The following is a 25,350-nucleotide window of genomic DNA, read 5'->3' as shown; positions in this document are numbered from 1 at the left end:
AAACCTTAAACTCAGGATCGTTCGAGTCAGAATATTTTTTTTGTACGTCGTGAAAAGTAGGGAAGATTGGCAGACGACGGACGCTTTCAGGCATATACAGCAGTGTCCCATTCTGGCGTTCGACGTTCGGCCGCATTCTTTTTTTATCTTTATTCCGCCATTAATGTTATTATTCATTTTAAGTTATATGATTGAAAAATTGAATTGACCATTGGATAAAGAAGAGTATCAACAAGTTAATAATGTAAAGAATAAAGAAGTTATGTCAATAGTCAAAGCTTGAAAGGGTTTGCGGGAATTTATCTGAGTTAAAAGTACTCTCCTTGACCTCTTTACCCTCTAGCGTAGAAAAAAAATAAGATCACGGAGAACCTATTTTGCAGGCGTGGGCAGTGACGGCGACGGGCATTGTTGGGTAGTGTACTTTGTGTAGGTTAACTGCTGCTTACTGAGCAGGTATAATGCAGTCGTGTTGGGTGAAAGTTTTTAAACACTTCTTCAATAAAATAAGTTCTGGTTTTAAATCTTGGTCTGATTTTGGAATACATTTTCTGTTTAACATGCACATCTATCAGCACCAGTTGAAAGGGTAATTTAATTTGGCAAATCAATAATGCTTGGGAATAGGTATACAACCTTGATGAAATAGTCCATTACAAAAACATCAATTCTATGATTTTTTTATAATTTTAAACTGAATGTGTTGTACTTTTGCGGTATTCTTTCATTGTTAAAGACACGTGTTAGGGAAATTCTACAAGTCTTAAAAATACAAAAACTTCACATTATACAAGTTTATTTTTCAACAAATTTCTTGAACCTTGAAATGAACTGGGAAGCTTGCATAGCTCGTGACATCTAAGCTGGCACTTGGCTGATCGCTAATAGTACCTATTTCAAAAACATTATGTCCAGTCATGCGGGTTGTATCAGTTGTCCTCGTGACCCATATGAAGGCGCTCAAGTACATAATACAAGAGGAGCCAACCCCGTGAGGCAGCGGTAATGTTTGCAGTCCGGTCTTTTCCCTACCTCCACCCTCCTCCCGCCTACACTGCCCGTGCTAGGCCAAGTGCCAGCTTAGGTGTCACGAGCTGTACATATTAAACTAGGTAAATTTAATTTTTTATGTCTCACAAACTAACTTAAAAATTGCTCATTTAAGCACGTCATTTTCAAATTTTTCAAGGAGGGAACCCTTTGCCCCCTCCCTAAAATAGAGGTCTAGGATCGCTCTTGACAATAGGTCTGAGGTTTTAGAACAATAACTTACCCCCCTGGAAAAATAGATTAGAAAACGTAAATAGCTGTAGGTACTCCCTAAACATTTTAAACCACAGTAAACCATTATTGAATTGTAGGTATTTTGGTATTATACCGACCACAACTTATATTTAAAACCTAACCTAGCCTTACCCAACCTTACCTAACCTAAGGTGGGTTAGGTTACGTTAAGATTTTTTACATTTAAACTAATTAAAATATTATTTGGAAGTTGATTTATTGATGTGGTCGGTATAATACCAAAGTACTGAATTGTATTTGTTGGCCTATAAGAATTTTTAATGATACTTACTGCCTTATCTTTATTTCAAGTGCAACTCCAGTTTTGCTTCCTTTGGGCAAATGTTCGAGGCGAATTGTAGAATTCAAAAACTTCACTTTTATTCTGCTCAAAACTGAAAATTGCATTACAAAAGGAGTTATGTAAAGTATAACTTTCAACTGCTAAATATCTTACATAAATTAACTATATTCTAAGTTAGTGCTACACAAACTGTTCTGAGATAAAGAACCTGTTTTACAAAACAAAACAAAAATACTATTAAGTAACAAAACATTAAATTTTTTTGAAAAAACTATTGAGTTTGGTTATGTTAGGAGTATGGAAAATGTTAGAGCTGAACCACTTAAGCACTCATTAATAAGCACCAGAAATAGTCATTGTTTGAAATTAAAATACTGTTATTCTTTACTCAAACTATACAGGGTGTTGAAAATGTCTGGAACCAACATTATATCTGGTAAGTGGTTAAAGAAAAACAACTGATATTTTGTGTACGGATATACTATGGTTTTACCTATCTTTTGGTGCCTTATGAAAAATTTTACCACTTATAGGGAACGTCCTGTGGAGGATGCAGTAAAAGGTTTTAATGGAAGCCTATGGTAAATGATACATCATTTTAAAGGCGATTTTTTTCTGAGTAAGGAGCCACAAGTTTCATCTCAAAAGGACCACCCTAGCAAAAATGGTGACTGTTTGAAATAAAAAAAAACACTTATAGGGAACGTTCTGTGGAGGATGCAGTAAAAAGTTTTAATGGAAGCCTATGGTAAATGATAGGTACATAATTTTAAAGGCCATTTTTTTCTGAGTAAGGAGCCATAAGTTTCATCTCAAAAGGACCACCCTAGCGAAAATGCCGACTGTTTGAAATTTAAAAATTCCGTTCCCTATATGTGGTTTTTTAAATTTCAAACATTCCCCATTTTTGCTAGGGTGGTCCTTTTGAGATGAAACTTGTGGCTCCTTACTCAGAAAAACATGGCCTTTAAAATGATGTATCATTTACCATAGGCTTCTATTAAAACTTTTTACTGCATCCTCCACAGGACGTTCCCTAGAAGTGGTAAAAATTTTCATAAGGCACCAAAAGATAGGTAAAACCATAGTATATCCGTACACAAAATATCAGTTGTTTTTTTTTAACCACTCACGAGATATAATGTTGGTTCCAGACATTTTCAACACCCTGTATAAGTGTTTGTTGTGTTGCTTACCCCATTGCCATCTTTTACATTTTTTGTAAGGGAATGTCATATGGCTAGTATTTTTACCGTCTTAATTTGTATTTCTTAATTTGGGCTGTATAATTCTTTGGATTCAGAAGAGTGGTTTAGTAAAACTTTTTTGTAACTATTATGTATATTCATTACATACTCTTTTTATTAACAACTTCCTGGATTTACATGATGAATGAATGAAAGGAGGGATTTTTAACTAAAATTCAATAGTCCTAAAAGCAATTTTTGGAAAACTGACCATAAAATTATTTTTTTGTTTTAGATTTCAGATAAAACACTAGTGTACGCACAATTAAGGGCAGGACCTACTTGAATCAATAGTCTTGGCAAACATTTCCAAGCCTTCCATTGTCTCGTTTTCCTTCTCCTCTGGAGCTGGAGGGTTCTGTTTCATACACTCTGCAGCCAGTTGCATGCTCGAGCTCATCGAACTCCACATGGACTCAAACATGGAAGTACCTGTCATGTCAAAAGTAACTAAAAACTGGTCAATCTTAAAAATATTCTTTTAAAAACCCTTGATTGTACTGTATCAAACTGTATTTTATGTCTGTAAGTAGATCTAAGCCTGACGTATATTTTTCGCTAAACTACTGTGAAATGGCCTGTTTTCGTTACATAAAAAAATAAATAAATAATTCTTTATTGTCACATCAACGTTTTGAATCATAGCACAGGTAAAAAAACAGATAACATTGTCAAGATTATTACTAACTTAACCTAATGTACAACAATATGTCTTATGCATTAAAAAATGTTTTAAACAAGTTGGCAAAATTGGTTAAACGATAACGGAAAAAATAAGTTTCTAGTCATACAAAATAAAAGTCATATTGATTGGTTAGTTCCATTGAGGTAATCATTAACACTGTAAAATGTTTTACTTATCAGAAAATCAGCAAGGCTGTTTTTAAAAGATTTATTATTAATTAAAGTTTTTAGATTTGAGGGTAGTTTATTAAAAAGTTTTTTCCCATGTATTTAGGTGTTTTTTCTACAAGCTTTAGTCTGTGTCTTGGATATTGGAAATTATTTTTAAATCTAGTGTTATAGATGTGGTCAAAGTTTTCGCTAATGTAGTCATCAAAATTTGAATGCACCTCTAACAATGTTTTGTAAATAATCAAATTTGGAATAGTCATAATATTCAATTCTTTAAAAACTGTTTTGCATGAAGATTTCCATGGTAAAAAAGTCATCCTACTAATATTATAAATGAGAAAGTTTGGATGTATGGATGTATGGATGTATGGATGTATGTTTGTGACAAGTGAACGCGAAAAACACTGGTCGGATTGGGCTGAAATTTGGCATGATGATAGCTCACATTCCCGATTAACATATAGGCATATTCTTATTTCAAAAATCCTTTCGGGCTCCACCCCAGTGGCTCTGGAGTTTCCTATGTTAACCTTATGAGAAATGGAATTATTGAATCTTAACAGCTGTTTCAATTAAACAAGTTGGTTCTGTTCTATGATGTTCAATAGCATTAAAGTTACAAGGATTACCAACAGGGTGCAGCACTATTATTTCTTTTACATTTATTACAACAGCTAATTTGCAACCAAAAGGTGAGTGAGCGTAGCGAAGGAACTTCAACCTGAAAGCGAGTTAGCGTAGCGAACGAGCTAACCTGAAGGCAAGTGAGCGCAGCGAACGAGCTCCAACCTAAAGGTGAGTGAGCGTAGCGAACGAGCTCCAACCTAAAGGTGAGTGAGCGTAGCGAACAAACTTCAACCAGGACGTGATTGAGCCATGCGAACGAGATAATCTTGAAAATTAAGAAGTTAAACGGGGCAAAGCCCGCGGGTTACAGCTAGTTACCAATAAACAAAAATAAAATATTGATGACAGGTGTTTTGAACTAAACAATAACAAAAAGATGTGATACAATGAGAATTGTCATAGTATAATGGTTTACAATTATGTTTAAGTTTTTATTTTCATAAGGTGGTGTGTTTGTTTTCTTTCAAACTACTATACATTTTTCAATTGTGATATATTTTCAAACTATGCTTTAGGCAATAAATAATGTTATTATCTTACTGTGGTAAGCCAAGCATCCATATAAGCCACCTCTATTGGTTTATACTATAATACTCTGTTTATTTCTTTTTCTACTTCATATTGGTTATACCATCGCGGGCGAAGCCGCGGGTACAAGCTAGTAATTCTTATAAACTTTTTTTGAATTTTAAAAACTTTTTCAATTTCAGAGGCGTACCCCCAAAATTCAATTCCATACTGTACTATTGAATAAAAGTAAGCATAATAGAGCATGACAGAAGTTTTCAGGTCTATAGAATTTCTTAAACATAACATTTGAAAACAGGCTGAATTTAATTTTCCGATTACCGACTGAATGCACTTACTCCAGGTCAAGTGTTTATCAATATATAGCCCTAAAAATTTTACATTATCATCAGTTGGTTGAGATTGATCAGTGAGTGCCATTGATTGAGGTGTACAAAATCTTACAAATTTGGTTTTCTCTTCATTCATTTTCAATCCATTGATCTCAAACCACTTAACCAATTCGGTTAGGCTTTCTTCAATTTTATGTTTTAATCCCTCATTGTTTTTTGTTTTAACTACTGCAGTAGTATCATCTGCATACAGAATTAGATTATTTGAAACAGTTTTTGGAAGATCATTGATATATATAAGAAATAGAAGAGGCCCAAAACTGAACCTTGAGGCACACCTATTCTAATTTTTTCCCATTCTGACTTTACTTTTAAAGTATCTTTACAAATGACTGTTCTCTGATAGCGATTATTTAAGTAAGATTTCAACCATGACACTGAATTTCCAGAAAAGGGATACGACTCTAGTTTTTGAATGAGGATATCATGACTGACACAGTCAAACGCCTTGGATAAGTCACAAAACACCCCCATCGTGCTATGCGACTCATCCAAGGCCCATGACACCTCCTCAACAAGGTCTGAGAGCGCTCTCATGGTGCTTCATTATTTGACTCTTTAGCAATCTGCTTAGCTCTCTTTTTCTTACACTAGATATTTTAGATATTAGTGACCCAAGGTTTTTTTTTTTTGTTTATGTTTTGGTTAGTATAAAACTTAACTAGAGACCGCACCGACGATCGCACCGTGACCGTGAGTCATACCGACGATCACACCGTGACCACGGAGTCATACCGACGATCACGCCGTGACCACGGAGTCATACCGACGATCACGCCGTGACCACGGAGTCATACCGACGATCACGCCGTGATCGCGAGTCATACCGACAATCACGCTGTGACCGCGGAGTCATACCGACGATCATGCCGTGATCGCGAGTCATACCGACGATCACCCCGTGACCGCGGAGTCATATCGACGATCACGACGTGACCGCGGAGTCATATCGACGATCGCGCCGTGACCATGAGTCATACCGACGATCATGCCGTGACCGCGAGTCATAAACTAAACTAAACCGACGATCACGACGTGACCGCGGAGTCATACCGCCGATTTTTGGCAAAATGCTCTGGCTGGATTTGATCCCTAATACACCCCATAGGTGAGCATATCAAGGTCTTCAGGTTCTTCTAATGCCTTGTCATAATCATCCGGTGTTGGCTTCCCCCAGTAGGCTGGCTTAGTCACAAGACTGTAGACTGCGGCTCCATTCAATGGTGTTTGACAAGTTAAATTGTTGTCAACCAAGTCAGTCATTTGTGGTCTACCAAATTTGTGTCTAAACACCACTGCCACTCCAGCAGACATATGCTTGGGATCGTTGAAATCCACTGATATTGAGTGGCCAAAAGCTAGGATACTATCATCTCTCAGTTGGTCAATGGCCTGACTCATATCTGCATCCATCACATTAATAGACTGTTTACCTGAATTCATTGTAAAAATAGGCCTCATGGATTTCTTATCATTGCCATTTTGAATAAGTAGAGCTATAGTTTTCGCAATGTTTATTTTTCCTCTTTTATTGAAGTGCAGACCGTGATTGGTATAGTAATGACGGGGCAGTAGGCCTACATGTAATGGTAGTAGTTTGAACTTCTCTTGATCAACGACAAGATTCTCGATATCAGCATTGGCTTTACTAATTTTAAGGTCCAGGTTAGGTTTGTCGTGACGCATAGGAATTGTAGCTAACATGAGGTTTGTGTGATCGGTGTGACTGATCAGCTTATGGATATCATCTATGAGTCGCTTATTACTTGTAGCTTCAACATTGTTTGTACCCGCAATAACTAGGAGGTGATCTTTTTTACTCAAACTTTTGCACAAATCCAGAAATCCTTGACTTCATGGATATTACCTGGTCAAATTTTGCTCCAGATCTAACGAATGAGCAAACATTTAAAGAGCTCCTTTCTTCAATTAGAGAACTTAAATTTTTACCATGGCTGTCTGCCAATATTACAAGTTTTATGAAGTGTTTTATAGAAGTGGTTTTTTCACGATTTACAGCTATACCTCTTGTGTTGGATTTCTGGTTACTATAGATTTTGCTATTCACGTCTAGTGTAGGTGAATTAGACTCAGAAGTTTTTGGTGATTTATTTAAACTGTCCTGTGAGAGAACTTCATATCTTTTATACATTATCGATTGTGATTTTCAACATAGAAGGACTTTATTAAATATCCTCATCTGTACATCAATCAAGCTCCGGCAATATACACTATATAAAGTCCCCTCAGCCGAATAACCTACCAAATAGGCACCATGGCGGAAGCCGTTCCCGTTCCTCATCCATGCGGAATCTGTTTGAAAGATGTCACGGCTCGACAACAAGGAGCGCAATGCCGGGCAGACTGCAATAGATGGTTCCATAAAGATTGTGCTAAAATAAGTACCTCTGATTATTCTCGCCTTGCAAATGATGACAAATTTATTTGGCAATGTATGCGTGCTGATTGTGTCAAAACGATGGATCAACCAAATGATTTGCTTAAAGAAATCAGAAACCTCACAACAATTGTTCAATGTCTTGTCGAAAAAGTTGACAACATTAAATCATCTGATTTAGCGGAAATAAAAAATGACATGAAAGCTGTTAATAACAAACTTGTATCGATTGATAATCGTATATCTGATTCTGAGTTACGCATTGGCACTCTTGAAGAGAAAGTTGAAGTTCTTGAGACTTCATCAAAGTCTGCTGTATGTCCTGAGGATATTATTGGCGAAATTGAGGATCGCTCCAAACGGGCACGCAACATTATCGTCCATGACCTACCTGAAAGCACCAACAGAGATATTCCTACTAGAATTTCGTACGATAAAAAGCTTATTAAAGATTTAATGCTGGCAATTAATTATGCTGATCGCGCCGAGGATTTCAAACTTTATAGAATTGGTAAGCAGAATAAAGACAAGTCACGACCATTAAAAGTTATTCTCAAGAGTCCTGAAGATGTAAAAATATTTCTTGAACTGTTTACTGCTTGTAAAAATGATCTTCAAAACTCCAATACAGAACTTTCAACTATTGGCATCACTAGGGATAGGACCGATCGTGAACGCCTTCATTTGAAACAACTGAAGCAGGAGCTAGAGAAGCGCACTAAAGCTGGTGAAACCGATATTACGATTAAGTACAGAAACGGTATACCTGCAATAATTTCCAAAGTTTCAAAAAACGAGTAGATGTTTCTGGTGATCGACCCCTCAATGTCTATTACCAGAATGTTAATGGACTCCGAACCAAATTATCTGAACTTAGAGAAGCTGTCTCATCATGCTTCTACGATATTATTATACTAGTAGAAACTAATCTATCTTCTGATATCCAAAACTGCGAACTGGGATTTGATGGGTTCATTGTTTATCGTAGTGATCGATCCGTCATGACTAGCAACAAAAAATCAGGCGGAGGTGTACTTATTGCAGTGCGTCAGGAACTTGTATCAACTAGGCTACGCATTGCCAGTGAGAATGTGGAATGCCTATTCTTGTCAGTAAAACTTGCTGGCAAAACCATAGTGTTTGGAGGAGTCTATATTCCCCCTCAGTCTAACAGCTCCCTTTACTCCCGTTTCTGTGATTCTGTTGAAGAGGCAGCCTCTTTATGCGACATGAATGCTGGCACAGTAATAGTTGGTGATTTCAACCTGCCTGATACAAACTGGCTAGACTACTCCGTGTCTCAGTGTAATTTGGCCTCTCAGCACTTGATCAACTTGGCCAGTTTCTTGCATCTACAGCAGAGGAATGGAGTCCTCAACTCACGGGGAAATCTACTCGACCTGGTATTTACTAATATTACGAATGTTAATGTCTCTTCAGCGTTGGACATTTTTCTCCCTCAAGAGGACTTCCACCCTGCCCTTGAGATATCCTTGTTGCTACACGAGTCTCCTTGCATTGATGAATCAGTCTTAGTTTATGACCTCAAGAAATGTCAGTTGCAGAACGTCAACCATTGGATTCAGTCCCTTAACTACCCTGCATCTGACTTACCGGATGTTGAAAGCTACTTTGAGAATTTTTGCCAAAGTCTCTCCTGCTGTATTCGGCAAAGTTCACCTCTTAGAGTGATTAAGAAATCCAACTTCCCTGCCTGGTTTTCTCCTAAACTTAAATCTCTGGTCTACAAGAAAAAACATCTACACAAAAGGTTTAAAGAGACACTTGACATCGAGATTTACGATGAATTCAGAACTATGAACTATAAGGAACACATGTAAATCTTTGGTCAAAGCCTGCCATAGATCATACTTAGAGAGGGTTGAGAACAGTTTAAGATCTAATCCAAAATCTTTCTGGAGTCATGTAAAATCTTTAAATAAAACCAAAAGCATTCCCAGTAGTATCCAATACAATGGTGTATCAGCCGACAACCCCTCGCTGATGTGCGACCTGTTTGCCGATTACTTTTCGACGATTTATAGGACTCCTGGCGCAGATCATCCCGCTCCTAGCCTACATATGTCTGGTCCTACTCTCTCCTCCTGGAATATTTCTGCCTCAGACGTGGATAAGAAACTTAAGAATTTGGATGTCTCTAAAGGTGCAGGTCCGGATGACATAACTCCTGCTGCACTCAAGTTTTGTTCGGACAGCTTGGCCCCCCATCTCTCAATCCTCTTCACTTCCCTTCTTAGAAGAGGCATTTTTCCACGAAACCTCAAGCCTGGATTTCTGGTCCCTATTCACAAGAGTGGTGATGCAGATGACGTCAACAACTATAGGCCAATAGTTATTCAGTCCGCATTGGCAAAGTTATTTGAGAGTTTGGTTCTAGATGTTGTGGAGTTCACCTACAGGAGTTCAATCATCCCTCAACAACATGGCTTTCGTTCTGGCAAATCCACTGTCACCAACCTGATGGTATTCTCCAGCAATGTCCTCTCTGCTTTCTCTTTGGGTGAACAGACCGATTGTATATACCTAGACTTTACTAAGGCCTTTGACCGAGTGAACCATGCTATTCTCATTAAGAAATTGCATGCCTTTGGTATCACCGGCCCTCTTTTGGAATGGTTTGACAGCTACCTGTCGGGACGTACACTCAGAGTCAAGCTTTCATACAACATCTCCAAACCGATTCAGGTGACTTCTGGTGTACCACAGGGGTCACACTTGGGACCATTCTTGTTCAGCTTGTTTGTCAATGACGTTGGGGATTCGTTGGGCTGCGAGTATCTATTATTCGCAGACGACATCAAGATCTACAAGAAAGTGTCTTCTCTGCAAGATCAGCATGAACTCCAGGAAGCTCTTAATACCGTTGTCATGTGGTGCACCGATAACCTGATGGAACTTAATGCTGGAAAGTGTGTAGTTATGTCATTTGGAAGATGTCAGAACTTGCTTGTCTACGACTACACAATTCTAGGCACTCAGCTAAGGAGAGTGAATGGGGCTAGGGATCTTGGAGTGTTCATAACCCCTACTTTGGACCCAGGTGAACACATACAGAGAATATGCATGAAGGCCAATTCTGTACTGGGTTTAATTGCCCGTATTTCAAGGAGTGGTGCTTTCTCTACCAATACTTTGAAGATCTTGTATGTTTCCTTGGTGAGACCTATTCTCGAATATTGCTCCACTGTATGGTCTCCGTTCCAAGTTGGCCATATTAATTCCTTGGAAATGGTTCAAAAGCGCTTCCTTCGCCTGGTTGGTGTTCGAGCAGGGATTCGCTATACGGATGTTAATACTGATCAGATTGCAGCTCAACTACAATTGCTGCCGCTCTTATCAAGACGAACTGCATTAGATCTGATTTTCCTGTACAAAATTGTCAACTACCTGGTGGAATGCCCCGAGATTCTTCAGATGTTGAACTTCCAGGTTCCTCAGAGTACACGGCTACAGAACGTTTTTGCCAAGCTGCACTACCCTACCTCCTGCATGTACCAGAGTCCTGTACCGAGTCTTATGCGTCTCGGATACAAGCCCACCTGGAGTTCTTCGGAGTTGGTCATGCTGCCTTCAGAAGAGAGCATATTTTTTATTATAATACGTTTGATTTCTTATTTTTAGAAAAATATTATGTATGAACGTGTATATCTAAAAAAAAAAATCATTGAGACCATATATAATGTTAGTATTCTCAAATTCTCTACTTAGTTCTGAACAAAACACCACAAGTTCCATGCACCTACCTTGAAAAATGAAGAAGTTGTAGGCAAATTTGAAAGTTTTTTTGTCCGAACTCCAAAATACTTTCGTCTTGATAAATGAGGGTTACCCCAAGACTGTATCACAAATCATAACATTTTTCAAACTATTTCTTCCAAAAATCAAATTTTGGTATTGTAAAAGTAATATTGTAGAAAAAACTTAAAATAAGTTTTTGTGTAGGGCCTTTAGCTTAGCACTAATGATTGTTGAAAACGCAAAATGAAATAAAAATGTCACTCACTCCAATGGCCATTTATGCCCAAGGCGCGATTTGGCCGCACCAACAACTGCTTTCCATCTCTCTCGATCTTCTGCCTCTTCCACTTCTGCCCCCACTTCTCTGACGTCCTTGGAAACACTATCCCACCATCTCTTCTTGGGCCTTCCTAATGGTCGTTTCCCTTCTGGCTTTCCTATACTTGCTTCTTTTAGTAGTGAACCTCGTTCTCTCCGTAGTGCGTGTCCTGCCCACCTTATTCTCCTTGCTTTCACGTGTGCTACTACATCATAATCATTGTACATATTCCTTATCTCCCTATTATGCCTTTTTCTCCATTCTTCATTTTCTTGTATTGGTCCATATATCATTCTTAAAATTTTGTTTTCAAAAACAATCATTTTGTTTTCTTCTTTTTTATTTAAAATCCAAGTTTCAGCTCCATATGTTAATACTGGTCGAATTATACTATGATATATTTTTATTTTCGTTTTATGTGAGAGAATCTTTGAAGTCAACAATTTCTTACAAGAATACATACATTTATTGGCCCGAGCAATCCTATAATTTATTTCCATTTCTTCACTATTGCTGCTTGATATAATTACCCCTAGATATTTAAATTGTTCAACAACTTCAAAAGTATGTCCATCTATACTAATTTCATTTGTCCTCACTTCATTTGGCTGTCTCGACAAGTGTATATATTTTGTCTTCTCATCATTAATCTTAAGGCCCATTTTTTCTGATTTTTTTATGAACAGTCTGGTTAGCTCCTCTAGGTCATTTCTGTTTTTGGACAGAATTACTACATCGTCCGCAAAAGCTAGGATGTTTATTTTTGTTCCCATTTCTAAACCTATATTTGTTTGTCTTACTTGTTGGAGGGCCTCTTCTAAGGCTATGTTAAATAGTATAGGTGACATTCCATCACCTTGCCTTACGCCTGTTCTTACTTCAAAGCTCTCTGATAACTCTCCATCTATTTTTACTTTGCATTTTGATTCATTCAAGGACATTTCTACTAGTTTTATTAGTTTTCTGGGGATCCCAAACTTTTCCATCTGCTGATATATTCTTCCCCTGTCAAGGCTATCATAGGCCTTCGAAAAATCAATGAAAAGCCCATGTACTTCTTTATTGTATTCCCAGTGCTTACTAATAACTTGTTCAAGTATGTGAATCTGGTCCATTGTAGATCTCCCTTTTACAAATCCTGCCTGGTGATCCTCTATTATACTACTTGTGTATTCCTCGAGTCGCTTTTGAATAATCTTTGATAAAACTTTATATCCATGACTGAGCAAAGATATTCCTCTGTAATTTCCACACATTCCTTTGTCTCCTTTTTTATATATTGGCACTATTATAGATTCTTTCCATGTTTTTGGCATTTTTTCTTCGTTCCATACTCTACATATTATATCATGGAGTTTTTCTAGTGTAGTCCTGCCACCTTTTTTAAATAATTCTGCTACTATACCATCTTCTCCAGGAGATTTGTTATCCTTTAAGGAATTTAATGCTTGTTCTACTTCTTCAATACTTGGATTCTCAACAAGAGGTTGTACATCATGGTACATGGGGATTTCTTCATTATTGTCAATTTCTTCCCCATTTAGTAACTCCTCAAAGTGCTCTCTCCATCTGTTGGTCACTTCCTGTTTCTGTAGTAAAATATTGCCCTCTTTGTCCTTAATGCCAAATGCATTTGCTGTATATCCACTTCTGAAGTGCCTAACACATTTATAAAAGTCTCTGGCATTTTGTGCTCTCTAAAATAAAAATGTCAAGAATATTCAAAAAGTAAATCTATTCAACCTCATTAATTTTTACAATAATCAATAAAACATGCCATGCAAAAGTCATAAAAAAGTCCATGCAATCAATCATGCAAACACAAGACAAAAAAACTATTTACAAATTATGCAAACACAAGACAAAAAAACTATTTACAAACAGGAATTGTTATAATTTGGTACATTTATGTTCGCCGAAGCAAATGCCATGTAGTCCTTTACCACAACAAACACATATTGTACGGTTTTTTTTCCTCTTGCCTCCCATTCTTGTGCTAAGAGGACTGCACACACAGCAGATCCTTTCCTGTCTTCCAGGTTAAGATGTGATGCCGAATTGAGTTTTGTCATTTGGTCCATCACCACGACCATCTTCTTTTTGGGCTCTACTAGAATTCTTTTCTTTGTACCACTGTGAAGACAGCGCCTCAATAATAGAAATGGTAAAGTGGTATCTTGAAATTACTTTTCCGCTGGTATTTTCTGAGTATATTAAATAGGCATTCAGGAGGATTCTTGCAAATATATTGAAGGTGACTTTTTTCCAATATTTTAGGGTGCGTCTCTCATCCAAGTAACAATACATCATTTGATCATTGCCGTCAACACCACCCATGAAACGGTTGTATGCATCAATCATTTCAGGAATTTCTTTTACTAAATTTTCATTTGTTCTTTTTTTTAATTTTTTCAATAGACTTAGCAGTACGTTTAGAAGATAATAAAATAACTGGGTTTTTCTGATTTTTTTCTCTCTGAAGCCTAAAAATAAAAGATTGTCATTTCTCATGTAGGTCCTTTGGCCAATGTCGAATTTTTCTTTTAGTTTAGATGGAATGCCTTTTCTATTCCTTCGTACGGTGCCGGTGATGAATGTAAGTTTCTCGTACAAACTTGTAGCCAAAGGGATACTAGTAAAAAGGTTATCCATGAAAACATGGTAACCCTTGTACAAATACTGGCCTACCTCAAGCAGTTTGTGGACAACTTTGTAGGCTAGGCCTGTGGTTTTCTGTCCAGTAATTTTTGTTCCCTTGTAACAATAGAACGCAAGGCAATACCTCAAAATGGAATCGCACAGCATCCATAACTTAACACCCCATTTGTGATGGTGTTTGTTTGGGAGGTATTGCAACAACTGAGATCTTGATTTAGTTCCAATCAAACTTTCATCAACCGACAACTCACGCTGTGGTGTGTAGTACAGACTAAACAGTCTGTTGACGGCTTCTAGCAGGGGCGAAAATTTTGCACACGGGTCATATCCAGGCTCCCCAATTTTAGGCAAATTTGAATTGTCTACCATATGAAAAAATTGAATAATACTTTCAAAACGAGATCGACTAAACATCTTTCCGTACCAAGGAGTATATTGGGAGTCAGATGTTGCCCAGTAGCTCTGAATTGTCGGTTTCCTATTTAGGCCCATATTTAAAATTACTGCAATAAATGCCTTCATTTCAGCTAGTGTTACCGGTCTCCATTTATGGGCTCTAGAATTATGGGTCAAATTATGTAGATGTGATTCGATGTACTGATTAGCATACCTGTTAGTTTCTCTTACGAATTTTGTTAGGATTGTAACCGTGAAAAATAAATAAAAATAATCAATCGGTTCAGAATCACGAGGAGGACAGTGCTTTGGACCAGGTTGTTCGAAAAATAAAATGTTATGGTCAAATCCAGGGTCATCACATTCATGGACAGGTTTCCATTCTTCTTCACTAGGATCCATATCTGGTGGAATATCAGGGTCAGGGTTAGGGGTTTCGCAACGTTCGGAATTTCTTATTACATCTTCAATAGTAGCATGTACTGTATTCAAGTTCAAAAGGGGTGCATTTACATTTACTTTGTTGTTCAAAAAGGGTGGATTTACATTTACTTCATTGTTCAAAAGGGGCTCATTTACATTTTCTTCAAGGACATTTTGGATTAAATCTACATTATTGGTATCATGCAATTGGGTATCATGCAATTGGTTATTTGAGGGATTAGGCCTACTATTTGAAGATAAGTTAGGACTAGGCCTACCTGAATTCGAAATTACAAACTCAATAGGCCTACTTTCAGCTATGTCACTAGGCCTACCAAGAGGCATATTTCTATCACGAGATTTTGTAGGTTGAGCATCTTCATCTGAACTTTCTTCCTCTGATAAAACATAGTCAGGGTCTTCATCAGTATCATCATCAAAACCTGACAAAACATCACTTTCGTTTTCACTATCAGAGGTTTCAGAATCTGATATGTTTTCCACAAAACCGTCACTCAAGTCATCATAATCACCAACACCAGATTCCACTACGTTTCTGAACAGTGTATTTTCACTAACTAACTGGTGATTGTCGTCTGCGTCTGTTATTATAAATATCTTCATCAGAACTGTCAGAATTTTCCATTGTAAACTTAAAATATATAAAAGCTTAGAATTTTACTCAAAAACCAACTGTAAACTGAAAAATTAGCAGTAAACATAAACAAACACCGACCTCTCACTTACTGCAGACAGCTGGATTGCGTCAGCCGGCCAGCGCCATAGACCACAAAATAAAAATGACAAGCAAAAAATTACGGCTACGTAAGAGAAAAAAAAGCATAGAGTAACATTTCACAACTCTTTCTAACAAATATGTCACAATATCAGCGCGTTTGGACTATTCATATAGCCAGTACGATCGATTTTACTGATGACCGATATTTCGGACGTCGGATTTTTCGGGAGATTTTGCTGACGTGCGATATTTTGGACCACGGAGTTTTTGGCCGAAATGACAACGTCCGATAATTCGGACGTCGGAGTGCAATGGGTTAACTGTACTTAAGTGATGCCCTTTCTTATTATCCTGAGACGTATTTGGACATCTACATGAAAAAACCTTTAATTTGACACATCAACCGTTAAAATCCGTCAAGCCGTTATCGAGTTATGACTGTGAAAAGATAACTGCTTGCGTATTAATATATAGATTAACATGGGCTTTATGGGTTGCCATGATGGCGACGAAATAACATCAAAATATAAACAGAAAATCAAAACAAATGGAAGAAATTACAATCACATGTTTTATTTACAGCATGGGGTGAAAATAGAGAAGCCTGTACCTTAAAATTCCATCCCCGTGTTAAAGCTGTCACCAGTTTTAAATACCCCCGCCGCAGCAAACCTGCAGACTAAGCAAATTTCCATTTCCCTGAATGGATTTACACTAAAATGTCTCCTTAAAAATATCACATTTATTCCCTATTTAAATAGAATCAGTTTAAAACATACTTAGGTTTGCTGCAACAGGGAGGGTAAAAGTGTTTTTTATGTAAAATGTTAATAGTTAGTAAGAAATAAAAACATTTTCCAAATTTGGGCAAAATATGTTTATAAACAAGCAAACTACAACAGTTTACTTATTCTCTATAAGAATAACATGGGAATTTTAAATTTACAATTTTTTGGAATTTTCTCCGTAACCATTAGGCGCATTATAACGCTTCAATATACTAAATTATTTGTTTTTTTAAGCTCTACAAAATAGTTTCGAAAGAAATTGCAAAATTTTATGTTTTTTGGGTCAAAAATAGGAAAAACCCATTTTTACCCCATAAAAGCCCCCATAAACCCCCGTTCCCATGGTCCGATCATGCTGGTTCGCGAACTCGTTCGAATAAACGTAGGTTTACACGTTTGTACCAAATTTCATCAAAATCGGATAATTTTTGCTCGAGTTATAACGCTAACGGACACACATATATATATATATATATATAAACTAGCTGACCCGGCGAACTTCGTATCGCCTAAGTTATAGGTTTCCCCTAAGACAGACCGATGGAAAGAAAGTACCGTTACGTTTAATTTTCAAGATGATCTCGTTCGCATCGCTCAATCACGTCCTGGTTGAAGTTCGTTCGCTACGCTCACTCACCTTTGGGTTGGAGCTCGTTCGCTACGCTCACTCACCTTTAGGTTGGAGCTCGTTCGCTGCGCTCACTTGCCTTCAGGTTAGCTCGTTCGCTACGCTCACTCGCCTCCAGGTTGAAGTTCGTTCGCTACGCTCACTCACCTTTTGGTTGCAAATTAGCTGTTGTCATAAATGTAAAAGAAATAATAGTGCTGCACCCTGTTGGTAATCCTTGTAACTTTAATGCTATTGAACATCATAGAACAGAACCAACTTGTTTAATTGAAACAGCTGTTAAGATTCATTAATTCCATTTCTCATAAGGTTAACATGGGAAACTCCAGAGCCACTGGGGCGGAGCCCTTTTAAGAATTTCGAAACGGGAAATAGTTTACGTCCGATTCGCATACCTACAGAATTTACACACCAAATTTCATTACGATCGGTGAAGTCGTTCCGGAGGAGTTTGCAGACAAACACTGTGACACGAGAATTTTATATATTAGATATATATATATATATATATGAATTTGAACGGATGGTGTTTTTGACCTCTAGGGACCTCAAAGCGAAAAAAAAAATCGGTCCCGGGTCCAGGTCTTACCGTGAGTACTACGGTAATAGCTTATTCCCTATATGGGAAATTCGCTAAAATTAAATTCGTCGTAGTTGATGTGAGCCACCAACAGATTGCGCTGATCTAAATGACTAATTTCTGTTGAATACACAATGTTTTTTACCAAGTCAAACTTATGGTATAACTTATTATGAGCTATAGCAACTGTATTGACCCATCAACTTTGTCAGCAACAAAAAATAAGGTAGAAAATAGAATTTAAGACACGCATTCGGTGACTGGCTCACACAACTATATGCGTTAAAAAAAAATTGCGACAGCTGGTCCATATTCATGGGATGTCTACTTAAGTATCCAATAGTCAATACAAGAACATTACATGTTTTTGGTCGAGTTTTTGACCACTGGACGACCACTAGTAATTGTTTAAAAGGTTTGTAAACAATTTAAATATTGTTAAGAAAATTGATATTAAAATTGTTGAAGCTTGTAAGAACCACCCAAACAATTGATAAATAGTATTGTAAACAATTTAAATATATTGTTTAGAAAATTGTTTTAAAATAGTTTAGGCCTATAACAAAAATAAATAAAACAGTTTTAAAATTGTTGTAAAATAGTTACAACTCGTATTAAAACTTATTTTTTATACCGCAAAAACTGATTGTTAAACAATTTAAATATTGTTTCAATCTTAGGGATTAAAATTGTTGTTATATGAAGTTTAAATCAAAATGTTTTAAAATTGTTTAACAACAATTGTAAAACAGCTTTTTACAATTTTTTTTACTTATTGGGAGAGCCTGCTTATCAATTGTTGGAGGCAAACAAGATGAAAACGTGCTAATATACCTGAATCCTGTCTCTGTTTAGGCTGTACAGTCAAAACCATTCCAGAGACTTCGACATAGCTTGACTGTGTCAAAAGTGAAGCCCAAGGAATTGACACAGACATTTCTGAAATGTACCCATCAACAAATTCAAAAGGTACATTGTGTTGTTCTCCAAGGTCATTGAGAGCCTGAAATAAAGCAAAATTGATCATTGAACAAACTTAGTTAAAGGCTGTTTGCTAGTTATATTGCCAATATCCACTCCTTTTCTTTTAAATGTAACTAGTGGTTTTGTAGGGACATAAGTCCATGAAAAGCTCAAATGTAATACAAATTATTGTAATATTTAAACAGTATCAAATTATCTATGTGTCAGGATAGATATCCAAGTACAACATATCTTTTGTGTGTAAAACAGTAGGTTGTTTGTCTTTGTATGCTTTTGTTGATGTTATTTTCAATAATAATTTAAATGAGTCCAGAGGCTAAAGGCAGAAAACATGATGGTGCATAAATATTGGTTTACTAAGATAGCTTTGGTCTTTTGGCTAAAGATGATAAAATGCTTCCCTGATTAAAATATTGGAAATTGTCTTCGTCAAATATGAAAAGGCAAATAAAGGTGTGTTTAGATAGGCCTAAGCTTAGTTCTTGGTCAAACCCGCTAAATTAGCACACCGACCCAGTTATCATTTCTAAGTTTATGCTCCTTTTGTAAAGGTTAAGTATGAAGTATGTAAAGATTAAGTATGAAGTAAGAAGTAAGTAAGTAGGTTTAACAAAATTATTGTAAAGTAAAGGCATTCCATTGGCCCATTGGCATTCCTGGTTTTATATAGTATATAGTATACAGTACATTGCAGAATTGACTGGCAAATGAGTAATCCAAATGTAATATTTCTTACTGGCTTGATAAATCACGATCAGCTGTATTGAAGTAAACAAAAATCAGCAGTAAATGGCTTCTACTGCTATTCTTATGGAGAACATTTTACGTAATATCTAATTTTGTGTTAAAATTTTGGAAATTTCATTCTATTTTCCTGTTATCACGGGATCAAGTCTTTTAATTTGAACCCTCTCCCATCTTTCTATGACTTCCCAGTCGCCTAGAATTTTGACGCAAAGAATCGGCTTACGTAATTAATATATAGATACTTCTTCGGGGTTTTCAGTAGCCTAGTTCTTTAATTCATTTTCAGCAGCATTTTGACTCGTATCGGTACACTTTTACTTTATTTTTCAAAAATTACCTCTACCTGTGGTATTGATATACAAATATTAAAATGTACAGAATGGAAGCAAAGTCTCATCAGGTTTTAAAACATGACTAAGACTATAACAATAGCTATGTTTTAATAACATCTTTAAATTTATTATTGACACAATCAAAGGTGTTAAACATGACCCACTTAGAAATTAAATGTAATTGCTGCTGGTGGTTACAATAAAAATCAATTCATTCAATCAAGAGGGGGAGAGATAACCGTGGTATTTATCCCAATGGTCACTCTCTGGCTCCCGCTAGCTAGCTTACCAATCTGCCGCCGGTGGTAATTCAATCTGCACCAAGTACTGATACTTGATGTCATTGATCAGACCATTAAGTCAGTGTCCTGATCACACATCGCCAAGTGGACTGGTGTTACCAGAAACCAAAAACATTGGATTCTAGTTCACCAGATTTTAACCGATCTCGGCAAGGTCAGATAATACAAAAATAATAAAAACATTGTAAACATATAAAATCTAAAACTTAATGCTCAAAGTTTGCTTTTTATCTTAAAACTACTAACTTTTCCTTTCTCCCCCAAGAATAGCCGACAAATTAAAAACACCACTACCGGTAACGTAACTACAGTAGAACTCCAATTATCCAAACTCCGATTAACCGAATCTCCAATTATCCGAATCGCTTATTTCAACAATTTTAAAAACGTAAAGCTACAGTAATAAGTTTTGCAAAATATCAAAGAATTGTTATTAAACACATTTAGCCAATTTTGGACTTTGATGGAACACTATTGACTTAATAACATGTAGCCTATAGAACACTTGTACTATGAACATTGTAAACTGTAAACATGTTCTGATTTAAATTATTATTAATTAAAAGTTCACTTAGTACCGAAAATGAGGATTTTTCTTTAAAATTCCTGGAATTCCGGTAAAACTCCGATTATACGAGTTTTTGATTATCCGAATGGGGTCTGGTCCCTATTGATTCGGATAATCGGAGTTCTACTGTACACCTAAACTTTACCTAAATTAGGCTATAAGGTAATTAATTCAATACTCGACCACTCAACTCCAGGTCTGGGAGTTGAACCATAAACCACGTAAGGGTTGGCAGAGAGATATGTGGTATATCATTTGTTAACAAACTATAAAATGAGGCATTCTAAAGCTGCATATTAGGACAATCAAAGAACTATGTTGATTGCTAGTTGAGCTTTAATTTATATTAGGCCCTAGGCCTAATTAAAAGATATTTTCATTAACATGTGGATGCAGACAAACCTTGAACAGTATGGTTTTTGCACTTATTGTATAAAATGCATAAGTATACATTTTTGATCAGCAAGCAAACAGGCCCACTTTTATAAACGGGCAGACTGGGCATATGCCCAGGGGCGCCGGTGGTTGGGGGGCGCCCAAGGGGCGCCCTGAACCACCGCCCGCCCTAGGAAAAATAGGGTTTTATCAGCCGGGGTCTCAAAAATAAAATGGGTGATTTCAACTTGTAGTTAAGTGATTTTCCCTCATTACAAAAGTAAATAAATACAACAAGATTGAAAATACTCGACCTTCAGGTTATAGGCCTACCTCAAGTAGTCAGGGAAAGGCAGACAGCAGTGTGAACCGGGCGCACTCACTATACAGTACTATCAGAGGCAGGGCGGTAGGCCTGCATGGAGGAAGGAAAATACATAGGTGTGCTATTCCTGTCGTATGCTGACGTTACTCAGATTGCAAACACCATTTTACCATTGGGAAAAATTATAAAAACAATAACAATCAAATCAAAACAAATATATACTTATATAGCAATACATCAGCTGATTTTTTGTTTGCAATTTGGGTGACGTCAGCAAATTACGGGAATAGCACCTAGGCCAGCTGTAGTCTACATGCCTACGGTTGACGTGCCCCTCCTACGCTAATGTAGCCTATGCACGGGCCTATAGTAGGAACCATGGAAAAAACATACTCTCTTAGTAGAATCTCGTTCAATACGTGTGTAATGAACTGCACACTGTACTGAACAGTAATCAAATCACTGCGTAGTGCAATAAGCTATTGGCGCAGGACAAGAGGCATCGCATAGCAACTACTGTCAAGTTCATTGCCCTCATTCCAATTTTAGTTGCCAGAGCCATCTTGATTGTTTTGTTTTTATTTTGACGATTGTCATGAACTTTGTACATAGTTTTAACGACAATAAATCATTTCATTTCATTTCAATCCCCAACCCACCTGCTGTGAATTTCGGCGAACTGATGAGTCAAACCCCCTTCCCTCTTCCCCGCCCTACACTGCTGTGGTCAAAACCCTTATAGTTATATATATATATATATATATATATATATATATATATATATATATATAAGGGGGTGCTGCTTTTGGGTTTGCCCAGGGCGCCACTGACCCTTAACGCGGCCCTGCAAGCAAATTGATTGATTGATTGATTGAAAGCAAGTAAAACTACAAAATTCAATTGCAGGCAAGGCCATATTTCCCTAACGCCGGAAACAGTGGTTGCCGGGGGCCTCAAAGTAGCCTATTTGTCTTAAAACTATTTTTCTTAAAACTTCATTGATGATCTATTAAGTTAAAAGGTTAAATTTTCGAATCAAGCCTTTTTTAATGAGAAAGAAAATCAGAATTAATTTATGCCGCGACTAGGGAGGTGATGACAAAGTCTCCGGGATCGCACAAGATGTTTATGCCTACTATTTCACTTTGAACATAGAAAACTTTCACAATTCATTCCTAACCATAGATGTCAACCATTTCCTCGTGATTGCTGGGGTCATAGTCGGTGTCTCCGTGATTGTGAAAAATGTTCACTATAATGCCGAGAACAAAAGAGACATTAACAATTCCTCTAAGATCGCAGTAGATTTTCTCAATTTTACCACTGTCGCAAAGGTTGTTTACTATTTCGTCATCACAAAGAACGATTCCGTTCATTTTGTAGGGTATTTTGTTTCGTGTTCGTAATTTTGTCCTGATCTTAAGAGATGTAGATGTCTCCGCAATCGTGAAAAATTTTCACTATGTTTATTCCATCGTGAAAGAATGAGACTTTCACGTAAAGGATATCCATGATTGCCTGCCTGACTGCAGGGGACGCTACCGGTAGGCTAACAATTAACTTAAGTCGTGACCGAGAAAGACATTGTCGATCTAAAATTTTGTCTTACGTTCAAGACTTCACCGCGATTGCGGAAGTAGTTTAAGCAATTAAAATAGGCTATAATAAATAATAGGCTATTTGTTATCAAAGACTTTTCTGGCTTGCCCCATTTTAATTTTGGATTACCACCGAAAATTCATAATCAATGGAAATCTCCAGTGTGAGCCACCAGGGCCTCACAGATTCTAAATACGGCCCTAATGCAGGGACCTCAGGCCTAGAGTGTATTTTTCGACACGGGTTGGATTAGGGTTTGTATCAACACACTCGCTACGCTAACCTCTGAAGACATCAGACATAAGATTTATATGAGACGTCTTCTTGTGGTTAGTCAATAGTTTAGGTTTATTAAAATCAAAATCTAACACAATGTGACTAAATGAAACTAGGCCTATAATTAATTATGAATATATATTAGTTTATCATTACCTGTACATCAAAACTAACATCTGTGACAGACCCAGTGCCATTGTACAAGTCAACTGTCAATTGATCTAAAGTCAATTTTTCTTCAAAGAACTGTCCCAGATATCGCTGAAGAAGGTATCTGATAGCCCTCTTTTTAATGTTGTCACTAAAGGGTATGTATTGAAACCACATTGTGGCTAAGCAACTGTGCCATACAAATGTATATGTTTTACTCTAACTCCAAACTATATTAATGAAATTGTGTTACAATACTATTTGTTCTATTTAAAACACGCTTTTCTAAGTTTTAAATGATTCTTAAGGAGACTGCGTTTAACATAACGAAACAACACTTCCTACACAATGCAAGGTCAATGCCACAAGATAATTCAGTTTTAAACTCTCTTATTGATGCCTGCGTATTGCAAAATGCAATCTAAAACTCCGACTCGTACATAAAGTGCCCTGAGTAATAAAAGGAGAAGTAGTGAAACACATGAAACTATTGCTGTGACATCCGTTTAACACATATTCCCAAATTCACAACAAAGACCAAAGTATCACCACTAACTGTAGACTGTAAAGTGTAAACATTGACGACTACAACGGTGGAGTGGTGGCTGACAGATTGATAATGTAGACGATTTTATTTCACAACGACAACATTGTTCTCGTCGTACCAGCTGGTGTACAGCAAAGAGTACTAAATTTAAAACCAAAACACGAGTAAACATAAGCGTGTAGACTGTAACCCACTCTGTAACCGTGGGGTCTCATACCTTATAATGGCATAGCTTATAATCGTGAAATTTTTCTATAGCTTATAATCTTGAAAATGTGGCACTTTCACGAAAAATTATAAGCTACTAGCAACAGAGCCCGTTGTGGCCAAATACAACGATCTCTAGTAAAATAATGGTTGTGAAATCCATACACCACTTTACTCACTAATATTAATGGTACGTAGATTAAGCACATAACATTAGAATCGCATCCTTAACATAAGGAACTCACTTTAAACACAAATGCAAATTGTTAACAACAACATTATTAATCAAAGTAAACTCAATTAAATAACAATATAACAATAAGCTGTTAAATTATTAACACATGTTTCGTTTGTTTAGACACAGACAAGGGAAACAAAAATATCTTTTGTTTCCTTAGTCAATGGTTTAGATTATGCATACTGGTAAACCAACTATTGCCATCTATAACAATTATTGGTTTTTCTTTTCCGAGTCGGGTTAAAGGTCTTCTACCCGACCGATTTTCATAATTTTGGCCTTAAACCAAAGGTATGGACGCCACCACAGATTTGCCATCAATCATCGGCATTCATTACGACGTATATTTCGAGTTATGCACAAAATGCGTCCCTGTATATAAAGCTATGCAAGCACACATTTGCCATCAAGCATCGATCATTATATTAATTTATCTAATGTATTACTCAACGAAAAAATATAAATTTGTTTTTTTACCGGTATTTTTTACTTCAATTAAAGATGTATTCCAGCAGTTCTAATTACATAACCCTTTATGTTTTGGTCTAAAAACCTTTAGTTAAATACCAGCTTTCTATTGAGCTATTGATTATTAAGATTCCGATCTTAATAATCCTACCTAAAGCACACTGCTGAATCACGAATCAACAATAATTATAATCGTTTTAATAGATAGATAGATAGATAGATAGATTTATTTGATCATTAAACATTATACATAAAATGCAATAGATCATGTCAAAATAGTAAACAAGTACATGCAATCAAGCTACAT

At 36.7% G+C, this 25,350-nt stretch overlaps 1 protein-coding gene across 1 annotated transcript in view; it reads right to left on the bottom strand.

Moving 5' to 3' along the window:
• LOC128983975 (autophagy-related protein 2 homolog A) overlaps window positions 1–24,181 on the bottom strand; it is a 250,121-nt gene extending 225,940 nt beyond the window's left edge. The window contains exons 1-4 of the mRNA XM_054403259.1: window positions 23,590–24,181; window positions 18,760–18,928; window positions 3,118–3,267; window positions 1,577–1,679 (exon numbers count right to left, since the gene is read on the bottom strand). Of these exons, the coding sequence (XP_054259234.1) occupies window positions 1,577–1,679; window positions 3,118–3,267; window positions 18,760–18,928; window positions 23,590–23,760 (593 nt within the window). The 5' untranslated portion in view covers window positions 23,761–24,181. The remainder of the gene's footprint in view (window positions 1–1,576; window positions 1,680–3,117; window positions 3,268–18,759; window positions 18,929–23,589) is intronic.
• Between the last annotated feature and the right edge of the window lie 1,169 nt (window positions 24,182–25,350).

This window comes from Macrosteles quadrilineatus, unplaced genomic scaffold (assembly GCF_028750875.1).
Source record: "Macrosteles quadrilineatus isolate MER2022 unplaced genomic scaffold, UCM_ALF_1.0 Scaffold_1__1_contigs__length_201487025, whole genome shotgun sequence".
Taxonomy (NCBI): domain Eukaryota; kingdom Metazoa; phylum Arthropoda; class Insecta; order Hemiptera; family Cicadellidae; genus Macrosteles; species Macrosteles quadrilineatus.
This window is presented reverse-complemented; position numbering and strand designations above follow the sequence as displayed.